Below are 11,665 nucleotides of genomic sequence, written 5' to 3' on the forward strand. Positions count from 1 at the left end.
GTCATCCTCACATCCAATTGCTATCTAGGCCCACATATGCATAGACTTCCATGTTCATCTTGTTGCTTGCATGAGAGTCAGCTCTTGTCTCCCTCCTCCCTTTTCAGCTCGTTCGTTTCGGCTGAAACGATCGTGAATTATAAGCCAGAAGTTCTGCTGGCTGTTTTGGTGTGAGAGAAAAATACTGTTGCAGCTTATAATTCATTATCGTATAAGCCAAAACGAACAGGCTGTTTGTCTTCTCTGTATCAGCAAAAATACCGACTAGTTTGTCTAAAGCCATTATTGTACGTTTCCTAAAAAAAACCCCATTATTGTACTTGCTGACTGGATTATTGTCTAAAATACTGACTTGTCGCTAAAACATTTATATCTACTAAGCATAGTATCATAGTATATACTCCTATAGTCCTATAGATTGAGTGTGTATATCTACTAAGCATAGTATCATAGTATACACCTTTATATACATGTAGCATCCTCGCAGTTATATATTTTAGTAGCTAGGGCGCGTACATGAGTGCTCAATAATCGGCAAAGAATATACGGGGAGAATGAGATAAGAGAGCCCTGCGGCGCGCGCGCATGCACGGATCGGAGCGGATAACCAGCAGGCAAGGCGTGCATGTGCGCCTCCGAGAAGAGCAAATGAATGGATCGATGCACACATCGACCGGACCGATGGTGGCGAATGCAGTTTGATTCTGCTGCTGGCACTCACTCATCTCCGATGATTCGTCTCACACGAGCGACGGATCGGACAGAGCAAGTGCCTGCCTGCCTGCTGCCTTTCTCGCAGTGCTCGCAAGATGGCGCCATGATGGCCGGCGGGCTCCTCCTCGTCGTCTTTCAGCACTGCTAGCTAGCTGCAGGCCATCATCAGCATCGATCGTCCCTCCATGCTCCATGCATAGACTGTGTTACCATATATACAAAGAAATGGATGAACAGTACTACATGCGAGCATGCCATGTACGCTGTTACAAAAACTATTTGTGGCAACGTCTTACTTTCTTTGTAGGGGCGGCTCTATATTGAGCCGGTCCTACAAATGGTTGTCAAATGAGTCGCCTTTACAAATAGATTTGTAGGGGTGGACGGTGTATCAGCTGCCCCTACAAATGGCCCGATTTATGGGGACGGCTCTATATCCAGCCGCCCCTACAAATCATATTTGTAGGGGCGGCTCAATATTAAACTGAGTATTAAAAATTAAGCACTAAAATTTAAATTTTGTAAACGACATCGGATAGAGAAACAACCAAAATGAAAGTTGTAGATATTGAAAAGTTATGAAACTTTATAGTTGACAACTTTTTGATTTGAAATTATTTTGTCAAGGAAAACTACGTTTGAATTTCCAAAAATTTGAAATTTTAATTTTTTAAATGACCTCGAATGGACAAACAGTAAAAATGAAAGTCGTAGATGTTAAAAAGTTATGAAACTTTGTAGTTGATAACTTTCTCATTTGAAATCATCTTGTCATGGAAAACTACGTTCGAATTTCTTAAATTTGAAATTCAAATTTGATAAGTGACCTCGGATGGAGAAACTACCAAAATGAAAGTTGTAGATCTCAAAAAGTTATAAAACTTTATAATTTGACAACTTTTTCATTTGAATTAGTTTAGAGCCTCAAACAATCAATTTTATGCTCAGTTTTGTATAATATGTGGGGAACCAAAATGGATTATAGACACAAGTGATCGTAAGGTGCAGTGGTAGAGGAGTTTGTGCGTGAGGGAGAGGGTTGCGGGTTCGAATCCTGGCTGACGCAAAATGTGCAAAAATTGTAAAAAAAATGCTGAAACCATAGAGTGAGTGTGTGTGGCCGGTCAGGTGGGGACCTCCTTAGATAAATTTTTTTTTGCAACACCAGCCGTTTCTATAAATTGATTTGTACGGACGGTTTGGGAACCATCTCCCTACAAATACATAATTTATAGAGATATTTAAGCAGGGACGCCGAGCAAACCGTCCATACAAAACCTCTAGAACCGCCCTTACTAATACTATTTCACATAGTGGTCGACTGTGTCGTCGTTCATCATTTCTCAAAGAGAAGGCTAAAAAACAGCGTATACAGGCTCCAGGGACGGATCTACAGGCATGCCCTGCAATTCTGCCGATTAGAATACAAGTACGTAAGAAAAATTTGTGTATATTCAATCGGGGACGGCCGCCGCCGTTTGGCTTCCCCACGCGAACTCGCGAAGCAAAGCAGCCCAGCGCCCATGACGCATTGATAGTAGCTAGTGCGGTGACCCACAGGGTGAGCAGCGTTTCAATTCACGGCACAGATCGAGTGAAAGCGTTATTCCTCAAATTATTAACGCAAACGGCCTCTCGCACCCGCACCATCATCAGTTCGCGGCTTTATACAAGGCGCCGGAATTGAGTCACCGTCCGCCGTGATGCCGATGCGGCGACGCCACAACGCAGGTCGTTATCTGAGCGCTGGTGCGCTCCTCTCTTGCAGCCGGATCGAGCGACATGAACGCGCCGCCGCACTGGACGCCGTGTGGCCGTAACGTCGAGTGGCCAGAAGACACGACCGAGCCACCGAGGCCAAGGGTGGGATGCAATCTTGTATTTTCATATTTTCTGTTTTCTATATAAATAGCTAGATAGCATAAGTGTATAACGCATGTCGTCACGAAGCGTGATTTACTGATTTTAATTTGTATTAAGTAATCGGATCATCCCTAATAAAATACAGAACAAACATTCCAATTTTAAAATTCTATCCATTTGAATAGTCGGTAAAAAAGCCATGTATCTAGAAATTGAAAATGTCTCATAATTTAGAACAGTATAGCAGTACTTATTTAGTCTATGCATATCAAATTATGTTGTAAATTTTACAATTATTTACCAGATTGGCAAATGATTTTAAGCGAATTGTATATGAAAACTTTTGAGCGGCATACCATAACGTAAAATCCTAGATCCTCCACTGACAGGCTCCGTCAGGTGGTGGAGAGAGCATCCGGCGCCTCCGGCTTCTCCCAACTCATCACTATAGCTGTATAGCAAGAAGTTTTCATCTCTTTTCTCAAAATGAGTTAGGAGCTAGTAAATTATTCCCCCCGTTCCAAATTACAAGACGTTTTGGTTTTTCTAGCGTTACATTTTTTTTGGAATTTAGATACGTTGCATTTGCTATGCACATAGATATACACAATATCTAGATACATAGTAAAAAGCAATGTACCTAAAAAATTCAAAACGTCTTATAATTTGGAACGAATTTATTATTAGTTTTGGCTTTCCTTGTTCTTCTTGCTCTATGCGCACTGTAACAGCAAACGAGAACCATTTGAGGCCGTGCCAAAATAGGACCATAGTAGCAGTGTTGCATTAAGAATATAAGATTATGCACATCCTCACGCATGCAGCACGCACGAGCTGGTCACATTTACCTAGTTTTTTATTATGTTTCAGCCCTGTTTGGACCTTGGGTTCAAAAGCAAAGTTGCAGCTCACCTAATGATCTACAAAACTCATTAAGGGTGCCTGGCCATTAGAGCTCTCCATTAGTGCCTAATTAAGCCTGAAGTTGACAGTGTCAGCGACTAATCGAGGATTAAGCTTTGCTCTGCTTGAGCTCGAATTACTTGGTCAAAACGTGGTCAAATTGATTCCAACTTTTTGTATGTCCTTCTCCAAGATGTAAACTCCAACTTTTATATTTGGCTCAAATTGAGTTGCTTAACAAAAATCCCAGAACACGAGATGCCAACTATTCTTGCCACTAATCTCAGACTTAGAATATTTTTCGGGGCTAAAAACAGCAGCTGATTCAAACTTGAGACCACTGTTTGAGCCATTTAGAAGTTGAATCAGGTCTTGGTTCAAAAATAAAGTTTATTGTGCTCCACTCAAACTTAAACGTTGATTAAAGGTTAAACTTTATATCTAGTACATAAACCATTGCTTCATCTTGGTCAAAGCAGCACCTCGTTAAACCCTAGAATTAGGGTTTTCGACCAATTGATGCATTTTTTTGACATTTGCTCAACACGAACCCTTCATAACTTTTGTTGTAGAGTTCAATTGGAGTCATTTGGGCAAGGTAGCAGGGTTTGGTCAACATCTCATATTCTAATTTACTTAATAAAGCAATTCAATCAAGGTTATAACTTATCATTTCATGTGACTTCTTGATTCCAAACTTCATGAAACTTTTCCACTGGTCAAGATGGATGCATGTTGATGTAATGTTCATTAAATAAGCATGTTTAACATTACTCATGCCTAATCTTAACCAGGGTCCACATGTAAGCAAAGGTGTGTTGTTCAAGTTCAGGTTGGGACTCAATTTCATAGATTGGACCTCAACACCTTCATTATTACTTTCAGATTATGAACTAGAGATCATAATCATTGCTTGACATATCCTACTTACTTCCAATCCACTGCTTAATTTGTGACTAACACACCCGGGGTGTTACAACGATGGCGTGGTCGACTGTTGCACACGACGAGGCGACGACAGCGTCGACGTCTAGGCTGGCGCATCGTAACCTTTCGACGATAGCCTTGGACCAGCAGGGCGACGCGCCTTGGCACCCCGGGCGGGGCAATGCGCCTTCAAGGACGAAGGCTTGCACGCCGGCAAAGGGCCTCGCTTGCACGCCGACGAACAACCACGCTTGCATGCCTTAGACCGATGGCCAGTACCTTGGCAACGGAAGCAACGGGACGGAGAGCAACACTGAGCGGCGATGTGGTCGTGCGCGAGGTAGTTGAAGCAGAGACCCGCCAGCTCTGGTGGGACGGGGCGGTGGCGTTTGGGTGCTGATTTCCCCGAGCAGTGCCGGTGACGATGACTCACGACAGTCCGAAAACCATCGGCATCGACGTTGGGCCCCCGATGGGGCTGCCGGGACGTGTTACAACCTAGGTAACAGGATTAACTTCTAGCTTACCTCCTGGAGTTTGCTTTCCCTGTCAGTTGATGCTAACTTGTATTTTTTTTAACTGCAGACTGCATCTAAAAAGATTACTTCTTGGTGTGACCATATGTGAATGATTATTTTTGCCTATGCCATTTTGTATTTCAGGCTATCGTTCCATCGTCGTCACAGGTCAAACAAGGATGATGACGAATCGGAGATTATAAAGGAGTAAAGGACACTCAAGCTCACCTGGACAATGCTTGTGTTTGCACCAGCAAAGTCTTGCTGGTAGCCAAAGTCTATGACCTAGTACTGCTACCTTCCTGAGCTTATGATATGAGTTCTTTGGTAGTTAATATTTCATATTTATATAGTTGTTGTTTTGTTTTTATTCTCCGAAGTGAGTCTAGCATCACATTCCATATAAACTCACGTATGGCAGGATGGCCCAATACAGGCAAGCGCGCAGCAACACGGCGCGTGGTTTCTAGTCAGTGGCGGAGCTACAGGGTATGCTGGGTATGCACTGGCATACCCTGCAATTCCGGCAATAGAGCAAGTATATATACAAATATACACTCATCTGCTATAGTATACGAGAGCCGAGCCTGACTGCCTGAGCGTGTGCTAGCGCGAGCCACGAGCGAGCGTGAGGCCCAAGCGGCCAGCGACGGAGACGAGATCAAGGGACAATGCCGAGCCAATACGGAATTACGGAATGAGGTAGCGCGTCGGTTGGACTTCGAGTGTTCGCTCTGTCCTACACCGACGCCAATACAGATCGTTCATGCCGTCGACTGTCACCCTACCCTACGATGGCACCAGCCACTTGTCCTTGTGACCTCGTGTCCCGTTCGGCCTTCGCCCTGTCCTACGACGGCACCGTCCACCGGCATCTAGGTGAATTTGTGATCGGAATTGTTCAGGTGAGATTCAATCTTTGTTGTTCGACTTTTTTAAAAATTCATGTGTACTTTTAATTGCTAATTGCTTAGCGCTAAAATTATAGAATCATCTATCACGTGGCGAGGTGGAGGATTTTTCCCAACATCAAAGTCGATCTAGATTGATCTTTTGTTCATTACTCGTATCATGTGAGTGATCCATAATCACATGTGAGAGTTCAATCGTGCAAGCACAATTTATTTAATTATTTGGCACTATGTTCTTTGTAATATTTATGCAGTTATGAAGAGAAACGGAGACATTACATCTATTTTTTAGAAGCATGCAACAAAGAAGAAGGCAGCGGCAGGTACTGCTACTTCTAATCCTGATCCGGTTAAACCTGTGGTGGAAGGGCAGACTCATGAGAGAGTAGTTGAGAAAATTGTAAATCCTATGCCACCGCCACTGCCACAACCGTCTTCACTGCCACCAGTTTATGACATCAATCGCCTTCCACATGATCCAGATGAAAGACGTCATATTCTAAACTATCATGTTAATGATCAAGATGCAATTCGAAGGGCATATATTATTAAAGGTCCATTCAAACCTTTTGCACAAGATTTTTCAAAAAGAAAGATTTCAGATAGGGATCTGGGATTCAACTATTGTTGGATGTACAATAATGATTGGCTTGAGTATAGTATTAAGAAGGATGTTGTGTTTTGCTTCATATGCTATTTGTTCAAGTAGGGTACTGGGTCATACACATTTACTGTTGATGGCTAGAAGAATTAGAAAATAGGAGAGAAAACACTTCGCAAATATATGGGTTCTAAGGCACATATTGTAACTCAAGAGAGATACATTGACTTTACAAATCCCAAGGTAGCAATTGATTATAATATTAAGAAGTGGAGTGATGAGGATCTTCGTCTTTATAAGAAAAGGTTGAATTATTCACTTAGGTGTATCAAGTTTCTTTTGCATCAAGGGTTGGTGTTTCGTGGACATGATGAAAGTGAAGAATCTAGTAACAGAGGAAACTTCATTGAACTTTTGAAATTTCTTGCCGGAAATAGTGAAGAAGTATGTTTTGGACAATGCTCCAGGTAACTGTATACATTTTATGACCGGAGCGTTTGAGAACTTTGAGTTTGTTTTCTTTGCACACTTAATGTATATTATTCTTGGATATACAAATGAGTTATCTGAGTGTTTTCAAAGAAGGGACCAAGATATTCTTAATGCAATATCACTTATTAATGTGGCAAAGAAAAGAATGCAAGAATTGATGTCTGATGGTTGGATTAATTTTCTTGAGAAGGTCACTTTATTTTGCGAAAACATGGTGTTGAAGTTCCTGCTATGGATGGTGATTATGTTCCTTATGGAAAATCAGCAAAGAAAGCTCGTGCCCGAAAGCAAACCAATGATGACTACTTTAGAAGAGAAATATATATTGGTGTCATTGATCAAATAAGTCAAGAACTTGATAATCGGTTTGACGAGGTTAATATGGAGTTATTGTCTTGTATGTCGGCCTTCAGTCCTTTCAAATCATTTGCTTCTTTTGATACACAGAAGCTACGTAGACTAGCTGAGTTCTACCCAAAGGAGTTCTCAAATAATAATTTGCTCAAACTTGAATTGCAGCTAGATAATTATATTGATGACATGAGACAGGATGATAGATTCAAAGGTCTAGACAATATTGTTGATCTCTCAGTTAAGCTGGTTGAAACAAAGAGGCATATGATATGGTTTATGAGCTCCTCAAATTGGTATTGCTTCTACCTGTGGCAACGACAAGTGTTGAAATGGTATTTTCTGCAATGGTTTTTGTGAAAACAAAGTTAGGAAATAAGATGGGAGATAGTCTTCTGGATGACTGTCTAGTCACTTTCATTGAGCAGGATATTTTCTTTGAAGTTGATAAAGATAATATAATCAATACATTTATGTCCCTTCAAAAGCGTCGAATAAAATAGTCATAAAAATAGCATTGTAAGTCTCTGGTTCTCTTTTAATACCTTATTTCAATTATCGGTGTGGCTTTTGAACTATTTATACTATACTTAATGGATGGTTTGAACTTAATCCGTGAATTTAAGCCTTATTGTGTTATTTAGTGCATATATACCTAATCATGTTGTCAATTTTATAATTATTACCGAATTGCTGAAATGGATCTACTGAATATGAAAATTTTTGGACGACATACCCTTAGAGAAAATCTTAGATTCGCCGCTGTTTCTAGTGTATTGGGATATGTTTGTGCTCAAGTGTTATATATTATTAATCATAGAGCGCCGATTGATCTATATGTGGTATTCATCACTCACCATGCATCTTCTTGCAGTGCTGCTGCCATTATGAGTTTATTATGACCCTGATTATATGTAGCTATAATATGCACGCAGCACGTGAGCATATTATTTTCGCCCGGATCTCGCCAATCATGCCAACCATGCCATCTCGGCCATTTAATGCATCCATGCTTTTCCTTCTCCCGTTTGTCTCTTATACTTAGGGAGGAGTCTTTGTGGGCTAAGCAAGTATGCAAGCACCACGTATGTGGGCAGTGGGCCTTAGCCCTTGATTCGCTCCCAGCCCGTTAGGTAGGTCCAGATAGAATCGCCATCGAAAATCCCAGATCTCCGTGTCCATGATTTGATGCTACAGTAACATATTTGCTAATAATGAGTTAATTAGGTTTAATAAATTCGTCTCGTGAATTACTGACGGATTATATAATTTTTTTTATTAGTATTCAAACATCCCATATAACACATGATGTGACACCCTAAAACTTTACGCACTGGATTTAGGGCGTGTTTGGGACTGTGGTCGTCGACCCCATGGTGCGGTATGGGCACCGCGAGCTCCGAGTTGCGGTGGCGTAAACACGAGCGCTGCGAGCAGCTAGTTCATTTTCACGACTCGCATGCCGAGTGCGGTTGAAATAAGAATCATCACGGCCGCAGGACGTTTGGCCCGATTGTTCCATTCTTTCAACCGTCACCGCGGAATACGTGATCCCAAACACGCCCTTAAACAGGCCGAAGGAGAGGTGAGGTCTACTGCCGCACGGTGACCGGCCCGCAGTTCGCGAGTGATTCCTCGCAATCTTCACGTCACGGCCTCACGGGGGAGCGCTCGCCGGCTCGGGCTCCGAGGTGAGCGCTCGCCGCCGCCCGCCGACCTCTTCCTCCCTCGCCCCACGGTAGGCGGCAGGATCCTGGTCTCCGCGCGCCTGTCGCGTCGCGGGGGGGACGCGTCGTGTCAAGGGGATCCGAGGCCTGCGCCGTCGCGATCTGCTGTTTGAATTGGGCTCATTTGACACGAACCTTGCACGCGAGTTGGGATGGTTGGTACGGTGTAGAGTTGGGATAGTTCGTCACGGTCTGGCGGGCGGATTCAAAGGTTCGAGGATTTTGCTCGTCTCAGTTTGTTTGGCTGTTTGCATGTGTTTATAGAAACTTTGCTCCTTTTTAGGCGCGAATTTTTATCGAATTGGGTTTGAACAAGGAGTTCGTTCAACTCATTTGCACGTTTCGTCCCTGTTAAGTTAGATTAACTGATTAACAGGCCCGTCCTATGGGGGGCTACCTGTGCGATGCCCATGGGCCCATGAGGCCGGGGGCCCATGACTGCCTGGCTCCAAACGTGCCTCAGGCGTTGATGCGTTGCTGGTGTCTACTACTTCAAGCGGCCCCGTCCGGTGTACCTCGTCGAGTTCGCGTGCTAGTGTGCTACAAGCCCGAGGACGTCAGGCCCATGTTCCTGTATAAGTATATACGTAATACCAGGCCTGAGTAATACGTGCCAGACTGCCAGGACGACGAGCGCCATCAGCCCATCAACGCCTGGGGCACGTCTGGCTCGAACACTTCCAGCCCCGCGCCGCCGAAGCGCCGAGGCGGCCCTCAGCGAGCGCCGCGACGAGCTCGGAGTCTCGGACGTCCCTCCGGCGTGGCCTGCGGTGCGGCATCCATCTTCACGGCAACGGCAAGTCAGCAAAGGTATCAGGCCTCTTAAATAAATAAATCAATTTAATTACAGTTCAGTAGTACTTTAGTGTACAGATCAATACCTTCTTATGGGGATAGGGCTAGGCTTCAGGGATTTGATTTGTAATTCAATATTTTTTTATCACGTTAGATGTTGCCAAAGAAACATAAGTCCGGTGCTCAAAAAAGGAAAGAAAAAAAACAAGAACTTCAATCCAGAGAATCGCAAAAGGGTGCATTGCATAGGTTTTTTCCAACATCAAGAAATGCCGAAGTCAGTCAAGATCAGGGGCAGGAACATGATCAACCAATAATCGCACAAGCTGATGGCAATGATGGTGGTACAGACGAGCAGATTTTAGATGCACAAGCTGATGCCAATGAAGGTGGTACAGGGGAGGAAATTTTAGATGTGCAAGCTGATGCTAATGAAGGTGCTGCAGGGGAGAAAAATTTAGATGCGCAAGCTGATGCTAATGAGGACATTTTGGGATCAGGTGAAAATTTGCAGCCTTCGGATGATACAGAAAATTTATATATTGATGAACAATCAATGTTGACTATCTTTGATCCTAGGACATGGGAAAATCTTAACAATATCAAAAGAGATATCTTAATTGAGAAAGGGCCTGTGAGAGAGATGGATTTACAATTTCCTAGTGATCCCAGTAATAGGCGTTTTTCATATGCTTACTACTCCAGAAAGTTAACTAATGGAGAGGTTGTTGACAGGAAGTGGTTGGTTTACTGTAAACATGTGGACAAGGTCTTTTGTTTTTGTTGCAAGCTATTCAAATCAAATCAGAACAATTCTTTGTTAGCAAATGATGGAGTGAGAGATTGGAAGCATTTGAGTGAGAAACTAAAACAACATGAGAACAGTGTGGAGCATCTGACAAACATGAATACATGGAATGATCTTCGGATTAGATTGAGCAAAAATAAAACAATTGAGGATGAAATGCAGCGGGAAATTGCAAAAGAGAAGGAGCGTTGGAGACAAGTTTTGGTAAGAATAGTTTCTGCTGTGAAGTTTCTTGCTAAACAAAATCTCGCCTTCCGAGGAACAAATGCAAAGCTTTATCAATCAAATAATGGTAATTTTCTGGCCACAGTGGAAATGATTGCTGAATTTGATCCTGTCATGCAAGAACATATTAGGCGCATTCAAAATAATGAAATCTATCATCATTATCTTGGCCCTAGGATACAGAATGAGTTAATTGCTATGCTTGCTGATGCTGTGAAAAAACATATCTTAAAGATCATAAAAGATGCCAAGTATTTCTCTGTTATCTTGGATTGTACCCCAGATGTGAGTCATGAAGAACAAATGACACTAATTGTGCGGTGTGTTAATATGTCAATTGCCATTCCAAGAGTAGAGGAATTTTTCCTAGAGTTCTTAAAGGTTAATGACACATCAGGATTGGGGCTTTTTAATGTATTGTTGGATGCATTGCAGTCTCTTGATTTGAACATTGATGATGTGAGAGGTCAAGGGTATGATAATGGTTCCAATATGAAGGGAAAACATCAAGGTGTGCAGGCACGTGTGCTTGAAATTAATCCAAGAGCATTGTATATGCCATGTGCATGTCATAGTCTGAACCTTGTTCTTTGTGATATGGCAAAATCCTGTAGAAAAGCTATTACTTTTTTTGATGTCATACAACGGATATATGCATTGTTTGCACGATCTACTAAAAAGTGGAAAATTTTGACCGATCATATTGAGAGGTTCACTGTCAAACCCTTGTCTGATACTCGTTGGGAGAGTCGAATAAAGAGTGTGCAACCTATCAGGTATCAAGCTTCTCAAATAAGATCAGCTCTGAAGACGCTTTTTTAAAAAGCACT

General features: G+C 42.5%; 1 protein-coding gene across 1 annotated transcript; it reads left to right on the forward strand.

The window, feature by feature from the left end:
* The first annotated feature begins 9,956 nt into the window (after positions 1 to 9,956).
* Positions 9,957 to 11,657, forward strand: LOC136460166 (uncharacterized). The gene has a single exon (XM_066459978.1). It carries the CDS (start codon positions 9,957 to 9,959, stop codon positions 11,655 to 11,657), a length of 1,701 nt encoding a protein of 566 aa, XP_066316075.1.
* Positions 11,658 to 11,665: the final 8 nt, after the last annotated feature.

This window comes from Miscanthus floridulus, chromosome 6 (genome assembly GCF_019320115.1).
Source record: "Miscanthus floridulus cultivar M001 chromosome 6, ASM1932011v1, whole genome shotgun sequence".
Taxonomy (NCBI): Eukaryota; Viridiplantae; Streptophyta; class Magnoliopsida; order Poales; family Poaceae; genus Miscanthus; species Miscanthus floridulus.

Excerpts from the sequence above, each read along its gene's own strand:
- LOC136460166 (XM_066459978.1), top strand. The coding sequence starts at position 9,957 with ATGTTGCCAAAGAAACATAAGTCCGGTGCTCAAAAAAGGAAAGAAAAA.